Source organism: Ranitomeya variabilis, chromosome 2, assembly GCF_051348905.1.
Source record: "Ranitomeya variabilis isolate aRanVar5 chromosome 2, aRanVar5.hap1, whole genome shotgun sequence".
NCBI classification, from domain to species: domain Eukaryota; kingdom Metazoa; phylum Chordata; class Amphibia; order Anura; family Dendrobatidae; genus Ranitomeya; species Ranitomeya variabilis.
Genome location: NC_135233.1, coordinates 878,011,087 through 878,032,008, shown reverse-complemented (window position 1 = coordinate 878,032,008; position 20,922 = coordinate 878,011,087). Strand labels below are relative to the sequence as shown.

The window sequence follows — 20,922 nt, the reverse complement described above, 5'->3', positions numbered from 1 at the left end:
TACCTTTATAAACAATGTTTTCCTTAAGAATCAGTTTTAGTGTGCTGATTTACTATCTACCTTTGAAGATCATTTCAATATTATGATCAGATTTACTTGCTTATCATATTCAGAATACAGCAGTTATTTCTGACACAAGCCTCCAAATCCCTTATATACTGCTTTAATAAAATCAAACAATTAACTGTATCTACCACTAGAGGGAGCTTAGGAGCATTATCCATATGGCTAGGCATTGAGTTGAATGACAGTAATTTATACCAGTGATTGACAGGCTACTGTATATTTTTGTATAGCAGCCTGCAAGATTGCCAGCTTTACTTTTTATTTTTTTTGGACAGCTTACCAAAAAATCACACACAGACAATATTTTTTACAGATACATTGGAAAACCATAATAAATCAAAGTGATGCATGCCTACAGTCCATAAGTCTTATAGCAGAAATCAGCTGTATTTACTGTAAATGTTAATATGTTCAAAATTGCACCTAAAATAATTTTTGTAAGTTTCTTCATCCTCAAAAAAAAAAATCACAGACACCTCCATTTTATGGACAGGGAAAAAAAAATACCCTATTTTTACAGACTATCCAGGAATTTCTGGATGGTTGGCAACCCTGGCAGCCTGTCAGTCACTGCCGAATAGTGCAGGGGGAGGTGATGCAAGTCTTCTGCTCATGGATGCATAGGACTCATAGGCGATGGGCAACATGTTTTATAGAAATCAATATTAGTGCAGCTTTTATCTTTTTCAAGAGCATCATAACAAATAATGCTGTGCTGTGATCGCTTGCTACGAGCGGCAGCAATATTTGCTCTGATTTTCTGTTTGTAGAGCAGCTCTTTAGCTGCAAATTGGAGGTTGTAGAATTAGCACAATACAGAATTTTTGGATTTTTTACATTTTGAAAAAACAGGTGACTATTTGCCTTATGCAGCCTTATGCACCACCTACACCCAGTCAGGATATAAATGCCATTGCATGATATTTTTAGTGTAAGTGTATGTTGAGATTGATATTGATTGGTCAATGACTGTGATGATTTGCTTAGTCTGACCCCCATATTTTTATGTTTAGGGAAGGAAGAGCGGCCTTGGTCACATCTTTCTGCGTTTTCAAATACATGACTCTTTATGCCATGATCCAGTTTGTTTGTCTACTTCTGCTATATTGGGTAAGATTGCTTATAAATAATTTTCTTTCATTATTTTACAGATGAATAAACATTTGATTTTTCTCATTTTATAAAAAGAAAATATGTAAACTGCTAAATGGCAGAGAATGCAGCACAGATGCAGTTTTAAAGTTTTGGATGCAGATGTTAAATCAGTATCAGGACCCTTCATGCACCATGTGGTATTTGTATCACTAGCGTAATTCTAAGTAGTAGAGGGGAAATTGGGCTTTCTCAGGCATCAGGGCACTGGTGCGACTGCAACCTCAGCAACACTTATGTTAGGTCTCTAGAGTACAGGCCGTTGAAGAAGACACAGATGCTTTGTGTAGAAAAAACTCCTGTAATATTAATTATAAAATATTTAATCTTGCTTTTAGCTAAATGAGAACATTTTTTTTTAATATTAATCACTCAGGAAACATTACTAATATGCCTTTTTAATAATTCCATGTGGATAAAAACAATTATTATATTTAATCTGTCACAATTAAGCATCTAGTTTAACTCAGAATGTATGACCAGACACTTCTTAAAAATATTTCACACTTTGCAGTTTATTGGCCTTAGCTATTACATTTATTTGGCCACAAAAATACAAACATTGTTCTCCTTTTTTTTGTATGGTGTTTAGGATAATTTTTTATGTAATTTATATTATATACAGTAATTTATTTTATTTTTAGCTTTCTTAGAGGGAAAATGGGAAAATGTACAAAAAGAAAAAAAAAATCACAATCGATACTAAAATAAAGTATTAAAATTAATTTGTCAGTTTGATACATATTAGGCCGGTATCACACATACGCGTGATACGGCCGAGTCTCGCAGGTGAAATCCCTCCTCTGGCGCCGGCACTTGGGAGCGGAGCGTGCAGCTCCAAGTGTTGCTGTGCGGCTGCACGCTCCGCTCCCAAGTGCCGGCGCCAGAGGAGGGATTTCACCTACGAGACTCGGCCGTATCACGCATATGTGTGATCCTGGCCTTAGGTATAGACTCGGGCTACAATTTAGTTACTGTGCTAGCTCCTCTGACTTGCCAGGGGTGACACCTAGTGATAATGTGATTGCTAGGTGCCTCTATTCATTACAAAGTGCTCAAGACAAAAGCAGTTCTAAAACAAATTTGTCTTCTCTTTAAAGGCCCCGTCTCACATAGCGATTTACCAACGATCACGACCAGCGATACGACCTGGCCGTGATCGTTGGTAAGTCGTTGTGTGGTCGCTGGGGAGCTGTCACACAGACCGCTCTCCAGCGACCAACGATCAGGGGAACGACTTCGGCATCGTTGAAACTGTCTTCAACGATGCCGAAGTCCCCCTGCAGCACCCGGGTAACCAGGGTAAACATCGGGTTACTAAGCGCAGGGCCGCGCTTAGTAACCTGATGTTTACCCTGGTTACCAGCGTAAATGTAAAAAAAAACAAACAGTACATACTCGCCATCTGATGTCCGTCAGGTCCCTTGGCGTCTGCTTCCTGCTCTGACTGAGCCGCGTACAGTGAGAGCAGAGCGCAGCGGTGACGTCACCGCTGCGCTCTGCTCTCGCTGTACGGCCGGATCTCAGTCAGAGCAGGAAGCAGACGGCAAGGGACCTGACGGACATCAGATGGCGAGTATGTACTGTTTTTTTTTTTTTTACATTTACGCTGGTAACCAGGGTAAACATCGGGTTACTAAGCGCGGCCCTGCGCTTAGTAACCCGATGTTTACCCTGGTTACCAGTGAAGACATCGCTGGATCGGTGTCACACACACCGATTCAGCGATGTCAGCGGGACCTCAACGACCAAAAAAAGGTCCAGGCCATTCCGACACGACCAGCGATTTCACAGCAGGGGCCTGATCGCTGGTACGTGTCACACATAGCGAGATCGCTACTGAGGTCGCTGTTGCGTCACAAAACTTGTGACTCAGCAGCGATATCGCTAGCGATCTCGCTATGTGAGACGGGGCCTTAAGACCCTCGGATCGACCTTATTCTATCAGCAAAAATAGTGCAATTATTTGTTCTAGCAAAAATGACAGAATGTTTGATGAAGCCCGACAGAGGCTCCAACACAGATGTGATCCCAAGCTTAGGCCCCCAAACACTACTGGTAAAAGTTGGCTGATCCTGCTGATTTTAGTAAAATTTGCCTACCATATACCAATAATGGGGGAGGTGTCTCTGATGCCCACAGACAGATTATGTTTGGGGGAGAAAAGGATCAGGCAGGTTAGAATTCAATAGCTCGATCCTTTTTGCTGTGGAGATAAGCCTCTGCCAGAGGACTCTGGCATCACCTTCATTATAGAAAACACAGGCACGCTCAGTCAAGCATTCCTGTGTATGGGGGACTAGCGCAAGACAGCTGTCAATCAAACAAAACCTGACAGCGAACTAATGTGTATGGCCAGCTTTTGAGATAGTAGTTGTTCAAGAAAAGTATGTTTCTTACTAATCTTTCTTACATATAATATCTTTTTTTTCTCGTTTTCATTCATATTTTATATTTTTCCATTTCTCTAGCAAATTAATATTCTTTCCAACTACCAGCTCCTTGTTCAAGATGTTGCTGTGACTATAGTTGTCTGCTTAACAAGTAAGAAACAAACATAATGTATTACAATTGCTTCTTAAAATATGGCTTTATGCTCGTTTTAATTCTATTTTGTGAAAAGGACAATAGGGGGACAATGCAAATATCTCTCTGAGGATCTGTTTATACCAGAAAGGTGACGATCACAAGGGGGCATTCTCTGCGTCTGGAGGAGAGAAGGTTTTTCCACCTACATAGAAGAGGATTATTTATTGTTAGGGCAGTGAGAATCCGGAATTCCTTGCCTGAGGAGGTGGTGATGGCGAACTCAGTCGAGGGGTTAAAGAGAGGCCTGGATGTCTTCCTGGAGCGTAACAATATTGTATCTTACAGTTATTAGGGTCTTTAGAAGGACGTAGATCTGGGGATTTATTCTGATGGAATATAGGCTGAACTGGATGGACAAGTGTCTTTTTTCAGCCATGAGATAACTATATTACTATCAGGTCAAAAATGGCCAGTTTTTGCTCCCTTATTATCACCTCTGCCTGAGTATTCTAATTTTTGTTTTGCTACAATCTGCCTCATAGCTCTAGAGATCTGGGTCTTTTTATTTGGTGCTACTTTTTATGGTCTTTACAAGGGGGTGCTACTTATAGTGTAATAAGTATCCTAAAGACACACCCCTAGAAAACCCTTATATCCTTGTCCCCTTTTAAAGACTTAAAAAATTAGAGCTAAATAAAAAGGTCAATATCTCTAGAACTGTATGAAGAATTAAAAAAAAAAAAAAGAACTCAAGGGAGCAGCAGGAATCAAAGAAGATTAAGAACTAGCAATTTTTGGACCTGGTGACAGTTCCCCTTTAAAGGGTTACTCGTGCAAAGGTGAGTCATGGTACATCAATAGAATATCATACCACTTTTTACCTACATGAAACATTGTATTTAGTTCTCTGGTGTTGTTTTAAAGACTAGAATAAAGATATTGGACCTGATGCATCAAGACCAGCATTGTTCACGTTGGTCTTGATGGAGGTGTAAGCCTCTTCATGAATGAGGAGTGTTGGACGAGTAGCATATACATCTATGTGCACCTCACCGCAAACCTTATTGCAGACCCTGCTGGAGTAGTATTGGTGCTATAATGAACACCACCACTCATCATGAATTTGACAAGCTACAGTTGTCATGCCATCATCCCACCCCAGCTCTGCTCATTTTGTCAGAGCTGGGAGAAACTAGCGTAAGAATGCCAAAAGTCCCAACATATTGGTGCAGCTCCGAGTCAAACCTAAATTTTGAGACTTTTCAAAGCAATTTAGGCCAGAATTCTGGTATGAAAGTTTTGATGCATCGGGCCCTAAAGCCACAACCTAGATGGAGTTAGAGCTGCTTCCTATTGCACTGCAACATAAGCTTTCTTCACGCCATGCAATATTGTATTTTAAGTGGCCTTTATAGCATGGGTTACTCAGGTCAGCTCCAAAAAACAGACACATTATATGGAAAAGTGTGGTGCTGTTTGTCTGAAGAAACCAGTCATGTTTTTATTCATTTTGCACCCTTGTAAAGTTATTAAATTATAATAATTAAAAGTGAACATTTGCTATCTACTTTATATAGTGTTATTTATTATATTACTGATGTATGATCATTTATAAAAAAGTCCTCATAGCTATACAGTCACATACATTCTTCATTGTTCATGATCTAAAGGGAAAATAAACCACACTCAGCAAAGCACAGCATCGGGAAGTGTTGTAGAAATGTTAATCAAATCTTACCTTTATTTTTCTTTATTCCAGTGAGTTTAAACCAAGCATACCCCAAACTAGCGCCATACAGACCGCCAGCCCAGCTGATGTCTCCTCCTCTCTTGTTGTCAGTTGTGTTGCATGTACTTTTTACTATAGCAATACAAGTCTATGGGTTCATTGTTGTCCAGCAACAACCTTGGTACACTGCAAACCCTGACACGTAAGTATCTATATGCATTAACTAGTAGAACTCAAAATCATAGTACTTGATAATTACATGTTATGATATTAACTTGTAATATAAATAATTAAAGTGCTTAGTTTACTGAATAAAAAGGAATGAAAATTCCTTTGCGATAAAAAGTATAATGGTTTTCCATGATTAGGTCAGAAGTACCAGATCAATAGGGATCTGATATACGGCATCTTTACCTATCAGTTGCTTTTAGCTCTAAACAGTGAACAGAGTCAATCAGCACAGCTCCATTAATTGTGTAGTGGCTGCCACAAGTGCTAAAAACAACAGATTGGTATGGAAACCAGATGTTAGAACCCCACCAATCTAGTATTCATACTATTTTAAAGGGAACCTGTCAGGCTGTTCATGCTGCCCAAACCCCTGGCAGCATGAATGGCAGCCTAGCTTCAATTGCTACACGGTATATTATTCTATAAAATCCTCCGGTGTTTCTGAAGAATATGCTTTAAAGGTTTGGCCAGACTATTCTTGTCTCCAGCCATAATCCCTGGCTGGATCCTAAAGAATATTCTCTCTGAAATGCCGGAGCGTTTCAGAAAAAGATATATCTGGTTGCATACTCTGGGCAGCTTTAATCATCCTTTGTCATATTTGAATGTAGCTCGCAGACTACAAAAAGAAGTTACTTAGCTTTTGGGATGTCTTTATCTGCAAGAGTTGAAGGACCTTATTCATCACTTGTGCTCCAAATTCTTCAAAATGGTTCACCTGATTCATGAATTTAGCACAATATCAAAGTTTTTGAGACTTCTTAGCATAAAAAGTCGCACATTTCACAACATGGCGCAAAACTTTTGCCAAAATACCATAAATAGAGCAGGGGGCACTGGAGTTGAGTTATGTCAAGCTTTGCATCTTTTGAAAAGTCACAACTGATGAATCAGGGTAAAACATTTGGAATCACTTAACTCTTCCCAAAAAGTAGAAAACTAGTGAAGAACAGGCGATCTCTTACAAAAAAATGTTAAAAACTAGACCAAAAAAGGCACACAAAAAATAAACTGGAAGAATCCAGAAAATTTTCATGAATAAATTATGCAGATGAATTTCCAAAAAAATTAAAAAAAATTTGGATTTCATCTAGGAATATATAGAATATGATGTGCACAGAGATGTAAAACAGTTATCCAATATTATCCAAATCTAAATCAGAGAGCCAAACTACAACAATATGGAAGAATAACTTTATATTTATACTATTTTGTTTTATATATTTCCAGAACTTGCATCTATGCGAACATAAGCCAGATGAATATCAGTGCTCTGAGCTATAACACTACTGCAAATATGCAATCAAGTTCTCAGCTGAATATGAGCCATAAAAGCTTTGAGACAACAACCCTGTGGACTCTGACTACTCTTCATTGCATAATTGTGGCTTTTGTATTCTCCAAAGGCAAGCCTTTCCGTCAGCCGATATATACCAACTGTAAGTAACATCCCCCTTGTTAGTTTGCTAGGTTTATACAACTGAATAAAAATCGAATAAAACACAATATTGTTCCAACTTTAAACCCTATTTTTTAGATGCATTTTCTGCGGTACTATTGATCCAAGTGGGAGTCTGCATTTTCCTGTTATTTGCTGACATACAGAGCATATATAATGTGTTGGAGGTAAGTGAACAGTCATTTCAACAATCATCTACATATTTGAAAGGGTTAATAGCTAGAAAGTATTATGGCAATTAAATGTTATGAACGCTAAGCATGTTAATCCAATAATAACACTGCGTACTTGATTTATAATTATTCTTCATAAACCGTTCACTTATTACAAGCAAATATCCCATGCACTTACATTACGCAACTTTCTGATGACTTGTGAGGATTAGCCAATATAAATTACATGTTTTATAAGGTCAGGGAAAAAGCATCATAATTAGAGATGAGGGGATGAGGCAAAATTAAAATTCGCCTGTTCACGCGTTTTTTTCACGAAATACGATTTGAGTAGAAAATATTCTCTGCAAAATTTCACATCCCTTATTATACTCAGGTGCCTCTCCACACCATAGATCATAATAAATGTAAAATGTGAAAAAAAAGAAATTCCTTGAACCCTCCCTATCATTTACCTCTCTGGCCCCTACACATCTTCTTATCACTGCCGCTCGCACTTATATATTCTATGTGTTGACACACTGCAAATATTGAATGTGTCACCTGAAATTAAAAAGCCATCCAACTACGACGAAGTGTACCTCAACTATTCAATCCCTATCCCCCCAAGGGCAGATGTTGAATTGGAAAATCTCCATACACAGTAGATCGCAGGCTGGCTTTCTCCCACAGTATATACTTTCAGTATGAATGGCCATCCTATCTTTTAAGGGTTTCACAATAGTACACTTAATGCAATTAGTACAATTTCCATAACACAATGTTCATATCTGCCCTAGATTAAAAACATTCTCAGAAAATAGGTTTGTCATAAAATATGCATAAAATTTAGAACTGGCTTAGGCAGCATGTGATCATGAATTAAAGGGTGTGGACAAGATGAACAATTCAAGAGAGACAAATTCCTATAGTTGATGCTGACATTTTCACAATTAGGGCTCATGCAGACTGCCATATTTTTGCTCCAAGTGCGAGCTGACAAATAATCGGATTGGGCCCATGTTATTCTACGGGGTCACTCACATGTTCTACGGGGCCACTCACATGTCTGAATTTTTCCACAATAGAGCCCGTGCTCTCCGATTTCCATGGACTGACATGGAGAAGATGGAGATATGAAGACATTCTTTTCTCTGTCTTTTCACCTTTCGAAAAAATCAGATCACACTGTGCTCACGCACTAATCAAACTGAGTGATTTTCATAATCTGTTCAATTCTCTGTCATAAGCCGTCCATTCATGGACTCAGTTTCTTTATCTGTTGACACTTAACTTTTTTGGCAGCACCAACCACAGCCTCCCAGACACTGTTCAGAGAGGTGTACTGTTTTCATTCACTGTAAATCTGTTTAAGAAGGGCCCACAAGTTCTCAACAGGGTTTATGTCAGGTGAGGAAGGGACCATGTCATTATTCTGTCATCTTTAAGGCCTTTGCTGTCAGCCAAGCAGTGGAGTCCATCTTCAACCCTAAATGGTCCAATTAGTTCATTTATAATAATACCAGAACACAACATTACCCCACCCCCACCTGGCTGGCATCTGAGTTGATGTGGAGGTCTGTGCCCGCTTCCAGTCCAGACATGGGACCATCCATCTGGTCTATCAAGAGTTACTCTCATCTCATCAGTCCATAAAACCACTGAAAAAAATCTATCTTCAGATATTTGTTGGATCAACATTGATGCAAAATGTATCATTTGGAATTGATGCCCTGAAATTTGGTGACATAATAAAATATGTAGCCCAATCATATCTCTAATATATGCTAATTTCTGTGTTTTCAAACTTAGATTGTATGCACACCAACATCTTGGAGAGTTGCCATTTTTATCACCCTGGTTATCACAGTTGTTATCTCACTCTTAGCTGAAGTAAGTTCTTATTTAATGATATCCATTTAATAAATACTAGTAAAAAATAGAAAAGTATATAACTTTATTTTCCAAAACTGGAATATCAATATACATGAAGTCTGTCAGAATAAAATGATTGCTGAAATGTGCACAGATGAGTTCAATGCACTTTCCCACCTACTAGTTTTCCAGTTACCTCTGTCCTCCACTGTTTCCTGTAAAGCCAGAGGTGTCAATTGAGAAAGAAGGTGCGGAGATAGATGCAAAATAAGTTTGTGGAAATCAGAACTGAACTGATTGGCCACACCAAGGGTGTACCAAACTCCAATGCTTGATATGAACACTCTTTTAGTGCTTACAAACTCCCTTTAAAGGATGGTTAAACTTAAAACTCTTTCAACGAATGCAAAAGATCTGTTGGCCAAAACTTTACCTTTGTACAAGGGAAGACAGTAATCTTTTTTTAATATATTCTTAATATATATTTGCAGTTTTGCATATTCTAGTTTATCATGTTGTATAATCAGGAAATCATGATCATGTGATGTGTTGTAAAACAGATCAAATAAACTTGTAAAAAATAAGGAAGAAAGAAAAATCTAAACTCATCATAAATGCATGTATCTTTATTTAGTATAAAACGTGTCAGCTAGGATACAACCAGAGGACTTGGTACATTTAGGTGAACTTCTACCAGCCAAAATTAATCTATCAAAATGACAACCAGCTGATTGTGCTGAGCGAACCCTTGGTTTTTCGGGTCCGACTGGTTCAACCGAACAGTTAAAAAAAGTTTGGTTCAGGTACCAGAACAATACCCGAACCCAGACCCCATTCACATGAATGGGGGATTTCAACCTCCAGTGCTTGCCACGCTGTCATTTACATGATATTGTGGCAAACACTGCCTCTGATCGGCGGTAAGATCATTACGAACAATCAGAAAGCAGCAGCTCCCACTTAGTCAGATGATAGCATGAGCCTGCAGCTGTAACCGGAGGTAAAAAGTTTACATAATAACTAATAACAGCAAGAGCAGGCGGCAGCTGATGGGAGTGTTCATCAGCCGGCACCTGAACTATATATAAATTAGAAAATGGTGTGGTTTCCCCTGTATTTTTGTTAACCAGCCAGGCAAAACTGACGGCTGCGAGCTGCAACCCTCAGCTGTCAGTTTTAGCAAAACTGATTATCAGGAATAGAGGGGTCCCCATGCTGTTTTTTATTTTTATTTTTTTTTTGACAACCATTCATGCTAAAGCAGACAGCTGGAGGCTGGTATTCTCAGCCTATCAAGGGGCCATGGATATTGTCCCCCAGCCTAAAAATACAAGGGAACCCATGCCATTTAGAAAAAAATATAGTGCAGGTACCAGCTGATGAATACTTCCATCAACCGCCGCCTGGTGTCACGGTTATTAGTGGCAGCAGTCATAGGCTGATGAATACTTCCATCAACCACAGCTAGCTGTCACTGTTATTAGTGGCAGCAAGCATAGGCTGATGGGAATTGTAGTCCCATCAGCCGATGCCTATGACCGGAGGTAAACTTTTTTACCTTTCAGTCACAGCTGCTTGGTCACGCTGTCATCTGGCAGCATGGGAGCTGCAGCACTCTGACCAGTGGTATTAATCTTACCTCCGATCAGAGCTGCCAGTATTTTTTATGCTATCATGCAGATGACAGAGCGAGAAACACCCAATGTTCATAGGACCGAACCCGAACAATAACACGGAACTTCCTGGTGAAGTCTGAGTTCGAGGTCTGTGCCCGAATAGTAGGTATTCGGTACGGACTTAAAACTTTACTGTTTGGATTCGCCAATCTCTATCGGCTGACAATCATTTGCAACATATGGGCAAATCTAATTCTTAAAAAATTGAAATTGACAGATTTTGATATATCTATAACAAATAATAATTGTTTAGAATCGATCAGCTCATCCATAGCCACAATGTCATGACAATGCAGGTCTTACTAATCAAAATGGTAGCTCAGTATGCTGGCAAGTAGTAAGAAGTTTGTGGCAGCCAGACTAGAACACTGCAGAGTACTGGTGTGCCATTGGACCAAGGTCTTGTGAATAATTTTGCTCAACTCTGGTAATCTTGTACAGTTATTTTTCTTTAGAACTAGAAAGTTATTGGATTTCCAAGTATTTTAGCCTGTGATCATGCTTTCATGATAACATTGATAACATTAGAATATACAAAAATTAAAATGTATATTAAGATTATTTTTGGCAATGAATTAAAATACAGTGTGCTTAGACTTTAGCATTTAAATAAATTAGAGAAAATGGTCATATACAAATGTCTGTATAGATTGAATGTAAAAATATTACAAAGTTAAATTTGATTGTACAGTTGTTTAATATTTCTATTTTGTATTAGGAGCTGATCATAGAGAACAGAAAGCTTTGGCTTCTCATGAAGAAAACTTTAAACTATAAATCAAGAAGTAAATACAGAAAAATTATAAGAGATATTGAGATGGATCAAAGCTGGCCACCTATGAACAGAACATATTGTACAAAACCTGTCATCAGACATACGGAACAAAAAAGTGAAGTCTACAGCAATCCAGCCTATGAACACAATGAAATGCTTAAGTAACTTCATGAGACCTACGTGGTGCGTCATCAACTTACAAACAAATTTCTCACCTATCTTGTCCTACCTTTTGTCCATTGTCCTGAGGGCTTTGGTACAGATTTCATGTCTGAATGTGTATGAAGAATGTATAACATAGAGATATCTACCTTAGGCTATTGTAAAGGTGTACAAATATTGTGAAATGGGAAAAACATGTTTTATTATATTATGTATTATTTTCAACATTTCCCTCCAGACAACTCTTGTAAATATACGTTTTATTCAATGTTGTAAATGTGAACTTTTTTGCACTTGTATATTTTCTTTAGCCAAAATTGAAAATTTAGAATACAGAGTTTGCACAAGTGAACGTGATAAGTATGTATCAATATGGATTGTAATAAATCAGGAATTTTTACAACCGCTGAATCCTTTCTTTGTTTTTCTTGAGCCTGTGATGCTCAGTCATTAACCCCTTTGCCACCTTAGACGTATAGTTACCTCTAAGGTGGGCTCCCCCCATTTGTTGCGGACTCCAGCGATGTGCCTGCAACTTTAAGGCAAATGTCAGCTGATTTGAACAGCTGATATGTGCCCCTAAAAGCTGTGGGTGGAATCACGATCCACCCATGGCTGTTAACATGTTAAATGCCGTTGTCAATCTCTGACAGTGGCATTTAACATGCTTGTGTCCAGAAGCGCGCTACTAATCCCGCCCATCGGCTCTCGTGTTACATGACTGCGGGTAGCAGACGGGTTAGCATGAAAACCCGGGGTCTGCAGCAGACCCCTGTTGTCATCATTGCCAGATAGCTATGAAAGCCACCCAGTGGTTGGTGCTCATAGCAAGTGAGCATTTTAGCTACATAGAGGAGGGCTGAAAACCTGATCTGTGCAGCTTAAGCTATCCAAGGAATACTGTTGGAGAGATCAGCACAAATAGGGTCTTATCCAGTGCAAAATGAATTGATATAATCAAATTTTACTCACCAGATGGAGCTTTTGATAAAGCTTTTAAAGTTAGGCGCTGTAACAGATCCACGGGTCAGTAAGTGACCATGGTGTAGATGAATGATGGGGTAAATGTGGACATAATCTGCGCTGCTGAATAATTGTAGGTCGAGACGTATATCACATAAAAAATTGAGATTTATTCAATGTGATTCAAAGTCTAAGAGACTTCTTCATCAGGAAATACCACAAGATTACTATATTCTACTATATACGTCTGGATCTACAATTATTCAGCAGCACAGATTATATCCACATTACCAGTTCATTCATCTATAGCTCAAGCTATCGGAAGATCACAGCTTCTATTCTCCCATGGAGACTACTGAAGCAAGTAAAAAGTGTAAAAAAAATGTTTTAAAAAAATAAAAAAAAATAAAAAAATATAAAAGTTCAAATCACCTCCAATTCGCCCCGCTAAAAAAAAACAATAAAGAAAAAAAAAGTTACACATATTTGGTATTGCCGCTTTCAGAAATACCTGATCTATCAATATATAGAAAGAATGAATCCGATCGGTAAGTGATGAGAAAAGTCAAAATGCCAGAATTAAGTTATTTTGGCCACTGCAACATTGCATTAAAATTCAATCAAAAGATGATATCTACACTAAAATGGTACCAATAAAAATGTTATCTTGGCACACAAAAAATAAGCTCTCACCCAGCCCCATATCACGAAAAATGGAGAAGCTACGGGTATCGGAAAATAGCGCAACTTATTATTTTTTTTTTAAGAAACTTTGGATTTTTTTTCACCACTTAAGTAAAAGAAAATCTATACATGCTTCATATCTATGAATCCATAATGACCTGTAGAATCATAATGGAGGGTCAGTTTACGCATTTAGTGAGTGTGGTAAAACAAACAACAACTGTGGAAATGCACTTTTGTTGCAATTTCACCGCACTTTGAATTTGTTTTCCTTTTTCCAGTACCCTATATGACAAAACCAAAAGCAACATCCAAAAGTATAAATCATCCCGCAAAAATCAAGCCCTCACATGGCCATATTGATGGAAAAATAAAAAAATTATAGCTCTGGGAAGAAGGGGAGCAAATAAAGGAAAAACAAAAGGTGGTGAAGGGGTTAAAACTATGGCAACAAATGCTAATAGTACCAGTCACCTATTGCTACCTACTGCTGTCTGGCCCCATCAATGCTCAGGTGTTTACCAGCATGCTCTCCTTGCTGATCCTGGTTCTTTTGTTTATGTGCGCTACCTTCCTGCCCAATGCATGTGGTGAGGTCTCCAAAGTTAAAGTGTTTTAAGTTGTAATCGCGGTGATGAACTTGAGCATGGGAAAAATTCACTGTGACTCAAGGTAACTACAGGACATTCCCTGCACTCGATTCATTCCCCGTATTTTTATAACCACGAGCACAGCTGCTTTAGCAGAGCTCCTGGGTGTAAAATGATTTAACCCCTTCAGATGGATTTACATCGTGGGACTTGCCAGAACGACAGAAGGTATGGGATATTGTTGATTTTTTATTTTTCCTTTTTTTTACAGAACGAGGGTCTTCAGGTGGATTAAGAGTATAATAAAATATTAGAACACCCTGTGTCTTTATTTCATTAAAGTACTTTGTAATAATGTGTGTGTGTTTTATTAACCATTTCGTACTATTGGATTAAAAATGGATAGGTGTCATAATTGACGCCTCTCTATTATTAATGTGGCTTAATGTCACCTTACAATAGCAAGGTAACATTAAACCTTCATTACCCCATATCCCACCGCTACACGGGAGTGGGAAGAGAGTGGCCAAGTGCCAGAATAGGCGCATCTTCCAGATGTGCCTTTTCTAGGGTGGCTGGGGGCAGATGTTTTTAGCCAGGGGGGCCAATAACCATGGACCCTCTCTAGGCTATTAATATCTGCCCTCAGTCACTGGCTTTACCACTCTGGCGGAGAAAATTGCGCGGGAGCCCACGCCAATTTTTTCCACGATTTAGCCCTTCAATTTAATAACTAGTGCGCCCAAATTTTGCACATACACACTACTAACATTAGTAGTGTGGAATATGCAAAAAAAGGGATATGAGATGGTTTACTGTATGTAAACCATGTCTCATATCATGTCAGGTTTGGGAAGGAGATAGCAAAAGCCGGCAATTGAATTACCGGCTTTTATGCTATCTAGCGCTGAATTAAATATAAATAAATAATAATAATCTTTATTTTTATATAGCGCTAACATATTCCGCAGTGCTTTACAGTTTGCACACATTATCATCGCTGTCCCCGATGGGGCTCACAATCTAAATTCCCTATCAGTATATGTCTTTGGAATGTGGGAGGAAACCGGAGTACCCAGAGGAAACCCACGCAAACACAGAGAGAACATACAAACTGTTTGCAGATGTTGTCCAAGGTGGGATTAGAACCCAGGACTCCAGCGCTGCAATGCTAACCACTGCGCCACCATGCCTCAACTCAAACATATTTAGTACGGATGCCATATGGATTACATACGGAGGATGCCATGCGCAAAATACGCTGCCACACCCTGCCTACGAAGGACATATGGATCACTATTTTGGGAACATTTCTGCGTATTACGGCCGTAAAAAATGGACCGTATTTACATACGCTGAGTGTGACGCCGGCCTAAAGGCCCCGTCTCACATAGCGAGATCGCTAGCGAGATCGCTGCTGAGTCACAAGTTTTGTGACGCAACAGCGACCTCCATAGCGATCTCGCTATGTGTGACACGTACCAGCGATCAGGCCCCTGCTGCGAGATCGCTGGTCGTGTCAGAATGGCCTGGACCTTTTTTTGGTCGTTGAGGCCCCGCTGACATTGCTGAATCGGTGTGTGTGACACCGATCCAGCGATGTCTTCACTGGTAACCAGGGTAAACATCGGGTTACTAAGCGCAGGGCCGCGCTTAGTAACCCGATGTTTACCCTGGTTACCAGCGTAAATGTAAAAAAAAACAAACAGTACATACTCGCCTTTCGGTGTCCAGGTCCCTTGCCGTCTGCTTCCTGCTCTCACTGACTGCCGGCCGTACAGTGAGAAGTGAGAGCACAGCAGTGACGTCACCGCTGCGCTCTGCTCTCACTGTACGGCCGGATCTCAGTCAGAGCAGGAAGCAGACGGCAAGGGACCTGGACACCGAAAGGCGAGTATGTACTGTTTGTTTTTTTTGGTAACCAGGGTAAACATCGGGTTACTAAGCGCGGCCCTGCGCTTAGTAACCCGATGTTTACCCTGGTTACCCGGGTGCTGCAGGGGGACTTCGGCATCGTTGAAGACAGTTTCAACGATGCCGAAGTCGTTCCCCTGATCGTTGGTCGCTGGGGAGAGCGGTCTGTGTGACAGCTCCCCAGCGACCACACAGCGACTTACCAACGATCACGGCCAGGTCGTATCGCTGGTCGTGATCGTTGGTAAATCGCTTAGTGAGACGGGGCCTTAAGTCTATGAGAGCCAGATTGACTCTCTCATAGACTTCCATCAAACAGTTCTCTGAGGCTCTCCCAGCAAACACTGGAGTGATCTCGTAGGTCACAAGCTGTTGGAGACCAATGGGAATGGTGGTGATTGAACGGGAATGGGAAGACTAAGTCCAGAGACCTTAGATTCAAAGCACCACTCCCGTGGTAAAATTAAAAGAAAAAAAAGTTGGAGTGATACTTTAATAATTTTCTCCTTTACTTCCTTTACTTAATTTCTCATGAATGCCAGGACCCAGCAAACCAAAATAATCCCATCTCCTCCCTTTATGGAAATAACCACTGTTACCATGCTATTTGGTTGCATGGGTATCATTCACAGCTTTATTGTTAAACAACATACTGTATAAGACACTTGCATAGCAACAGTGAATCAACAGGAGGCCCAAAGCGATTTGTCCTCAATGACTAACCACTCTCCATTATTTTATCTGTTGAAATGATTTGAAAGACTAAAATAATAATAATAATTTCTTTATTTGTATAGCACCAACATATTCCCATTTACAGTTTTGCACACCTTATCATTGTGTAAAATCCATTGTCCTAACAAAAACAAAGCAGTGTCAGAGCAAATACAGGATCCATAAGAAAATATAACCTACTAATTCAATAAGTTTCCAGTTTAAGCCCTTCATTACCAGGGGCATTTTCGTTTTTTTTGTTTTCGTTTTTCGCTCCCCGCTTTCCTAGAGCCATACCTTTTTTATTTTTCTGTCAATATGGCCAAGTGAGGGCTTATTTTTTGTGGGACGAGTTGTGCTTTTGAAGAACATCATTGGTTTTAGCATGTCATGCACAAGAAAACTGGAAAAAAATTCCAAGCGCGGTGAAATTGCAAAAAAAATGCAATCCCACACATTTTTTTTTTTTTACTTTTTTTCTAGGTTCACTAAATCTTAAAACTGACCTGCCATTTTTATTCTCCAGGTCATTATGAGTTCATGGACACCAAACATGTCTAGGTTATATTTTACCTAAGTGGTGAAAAAAAATTCCAAACTTTGCTAAACCAAAAAAAATTGTGCCATTTTCCGATACCCGTAGCGTCTCTATTTTTCGTGATCTGGGGTCGGGTGAGGGCTTATTTTTTGTGCCCTGAGCTGACGGTTTAAATGATACCTTTTGATCGCCCATTATTGCATTTTAATGCAATGTCGCGGCAACCAAAAAAACGTAATTCTGGCGTTTCAATTTTTTTTCTCGCTATGCCATTTAATGATCAGATTAATCCTTTTTTATTGATAGATCAGGCGACGCTGAACGCGTCGATACCAAATATGTGTATATTTGTTTTTTTTTATTGTTTTATTTTGAATGGGGCGAAAGGGGAGTGATTTAAACTTTTTTTATATTTTTTTATCTTTTTCATATTTTTTAAAACATTTTTTTTACTTTTGCCATGCTTCAATAGCCTAGAAGCTGGCACAACTCGATCGCCTCGGCTACATAGGAGTGAAGCTCAGATTGCTCCTATGTAGCTAAATTCCTGCATTGCTATGAGCGCCGACCACAGGGTGGCGTTCATAGCAATCGGGCATCAACAATCATAGAGGTCTCAAGGAGATGTCTGGTTGTCATGCCGACATATTGCTGACCCCCTGATCACGTGACGGAGGTCAGAGGTGCGCTCACTTCCGGCCCGATGGCCTGAAAGCTAGTTAAATGCCGCTGTCAGTGTTTGACAGTGGCATTTAACTAGTTAATAGCGGCGGGTGAATCGCGATTCCACCCGCCGCTATTGCATGCACATGTCAGCTATTCAAAACAGCTGACATGTCCCAGCTTTGATGCGGGCTCACCGCCGGAGTCTGCATCCAAGCAGGGGGATCTGACCTCGGACGTACTATCCCGTCCGAGGTCAGAAAGGGGTTAAACCGTTTAGGAAGGGCAGGAAATTGCGCTACATAAATACAGAGTGCTGAGGGAAGAGGTTGGATTCACCAAGGTGGGGCTTTATAAAATATCAGTAATTGGAAAGTTGGGAGTGACATCACACTATAAGGCTGCCGTCACACTAGCAGTATTTGGTCAGTATTTTACATCAGTATTTGTAGCCAAAACCAGGAGTGGAACAATTAGAGGAAAAGTATAATAGAAACATATGCACCACTTCTGCATTTATCACCCACTCCTGGTTTTGGCTGAGAAATACTGATGTAAAATACTCACCAAATACTGCTAGTGTGACGGCAGCCTCAGTAGAAAAAACCTAGGGGAGCTGAAGAGTTTTGGGACAGAAGGATAAACAAGCAAATAACAGGATGGGAGGTTACTCTTCAGTCAGGACTTTCACAACGTTCACTATGAGCTGCAGTGTGCACTATTTTATGGTATTTTAGGCTACGTTTCAGGGGAAATCACTGTCTCATGCTTGAAACGTAACCCAAGTCTGTGCACTTGGAACAGGCTGCTTCTGTGTTTGCTACATGTCTTGGAGTCTGGATCTTAGGCCGGTTTCACACGTCAGTGGCTCCGGTACGTGAGGTGACAGTTTCCTCACTTACCGGAGCCACTGACACACGTAGACACATTAAAATCAATGCATCTGTGCAGATGTCATTGATTTTTTGCGGACCGTGTCTCCGTGTGCCAAACACGGAGACATGTCAGTGTTCGTGGGAGCGCACGTATTACACGGACCCATTAAAGTCAATGGGTCCGTGTAAAACACGTACCGCACACGGACGTTCTCCGTGTGCCATGCAGGAGACAGCGCTCCAGTAAGCGCTGTCCCCCCCACATGGTGCTGAAGCCGCGATTCATATCTTCTGTGCAGCAGTGTTTGCTGTAAAGAAGATATGAATAATCAATTTTTTTAGTGGTATTTCGTGTTTAAAATAAAGCTCCATGTCCCCACCCCCTGTGCGCCCCCCCGCTGTTCTGAACATACTCACCCGGCTCCCTCGTTGGCTGTCGCCGATTACAGTCATGAATATGCGGCTCCACCTCCCATAGGGGTGGAGCCGCATATTCATTACTGTAAATGAGCGGCCCCACGTGACCGCATACAGTAGAAGGTGCGGCCAGGACAGGAAGCAGCGACAGCCAACGAGGGAGCCCTGTGTAGTTTATGATAGTTGACACTGTTTAATATGACAATGGCTGACACTGTTCTGATATCTGTGTGTTAGGGACAGGAATAAGGATAGTCAGTGGCAGTGGTAGGTCAGCATTGGTACGGGTTATGGCAGTGTAGTTTGTTGTGAATTTACTTTTTGCTCCCTCTAGTGGTTACTAGTTTTTTGACTCTGGTTTTTCTGTCATTCCTTTTATCCGCACCTGGGTCGTTAGTTAAGGGTGTTGCTATTTAAGCTCCCTGGACCTTCAGTTCAATGCCTGGCAACGTAGTTATCAGAGCTAGTCTGCTGTGCTCTTGTCTACTGATCCTGGTTCCAGTTATATCAGCTAAGTCCGCTTTTTGCTATTTTGTTTTGGTTTTGTATTTTTGTCCAGCTTGTTCCAAATATATATCCTGACCTTTGCTGGAAGCTCTAGGGGGCTGGTGTTCTCCCCCCGGACCGTTAGACGGTTCGGGGGTTCTTGAATTTCCAGTGTGGATTTTGATAGGGGTTTTGTTGACCATATAAGTTACCTTTCTTTATTCTGCTATCAGTAAGCGGGCCTCTCTGTGCTAAACCTGGTTCATTTCTGTGTTTGTCATTTCCTCTTACCTCACCGTTATTATTTGTGGGGGGCTTCTATCCAGCTTTGGGGGTCCCCTTCTCTCGAGGCAAGAAAGGTCTTTTGTTTTCCTCTACTAGGGGTAGCTAGATTCTCCGGCTGGAGCGTGTCATCTAGAATCAACGTAGGAATGATCCCCGGCTACTTCTAGTGTTGGCGTTAGGAGTAGATATATGGTCAACCCAGCTACCACTGCCCTATGAGCTGGATTTTTGTATTCTGCAGACTTCCACGTTCCTCTGAGACCCTCGCCATTGGGGTCATAACAGTAGTTGTGGGTTAATGTGGGGCACTGTAGAGTAGGACGTTAGATTGTGTTGAGAACTGGTTTCAGTCAGAGTAGTGACAGTTGAGAAAGGGGGCGGAGCCCGTGTAGTGCAGGGAGAGTGCCTTTCTGAGGTAATTTTCAGGTAGTGGGAGGAGCTAGAGCAGAGTGAGAGGAAATGTTCTAGAAGGTTTTCAGTTGTGAATAGGACAGTGAACAGAGAAGATTAGAAGGGTGACACATCTGTCTTCGTGACTGGTGGGATCTGGGCTGTTGTAGTGGTCAGCGGTTAGGCCTTTGGGAACTTCTGTAACATCCGGGACCTACGGTCCGACAAGGATTAGAAGCGTAATCCTGTAATTTCGCCCAAAGAAGGGGAAAGTGAACGGGGAGCACCGGGGACCAGTTAGGCCGACAATCCGGAAAACTATGGGAATGGAGATCACGGTACCGGATGATGTGTTGTCAGGAAAGAACAGGGACAGCTTAGAAGGTGAAACACCTGTGACATGTGAAGACTGTTGGACAGTGTCTGTAATGAAACTGAAGGAATTAAGTGAGGTTCTGTTGGAAATAAATCTGGACTTTGAGAGTAATTGCGTGTTGCTGAGACAAATCGGGATTTTGCAGTCTGAGGAGAATGTTGACCCACAGGTGGGTGAAATACATTGCAAACACAGCACACCAGAGAAAGGACATTTTATTA

General features: G+C 40.6%; 1 protein-coding gene across 1 annotated transcript in view; it reads left to right on the top strand.

The window, feature by feature from the left end:
* LOC143808074 (putative cation-transporting ATPase 13A4) overlaps nucleotides 1-12,211 on the top strand; it is a 71,434-nt gene extending 59,223 nt beyond the window's left edge. Inside the window, exons 24-30 of the mRNA XM_077290331.1 lie at nucleotides 1,080-1,176; nucleotides 3,690-3,762; nucleotides 5,507-5,678; nucleotides 6,938-7,146; nucleotides 7,245-7,333; nucleotides 9,131-9,211; nucleotides 11,588-12,211. Coding sequence (XP_077146446.1) covers nucleotides 1,080-1,176; nucleotides 3,690-3,762; nucleotides 5,507-5,678; nucleotides 6,938-7,146; nucleotides 7,245-7,333; nucleotides 9,131-9,211; nucleotides 11,588-11,809 — 943 coding nt within the window. The 3' untranslated portion in view covers nucleotides 11,810-12,211. The remainder of the gene's footprint in view (nucleotides 1-1,079; nucleotides 1,177-3,689; nucleotides 3,763-5,506; nucleotides 5,679-6,937; nucleotides 7,147-7,244; nucleotides 7,334-9,130; nucleotides 9,212-11,587) is intronic.
* The last annotated feature ends 8,711 nt before the right edge of the window (nucleotides 12,212-20,922 follow it).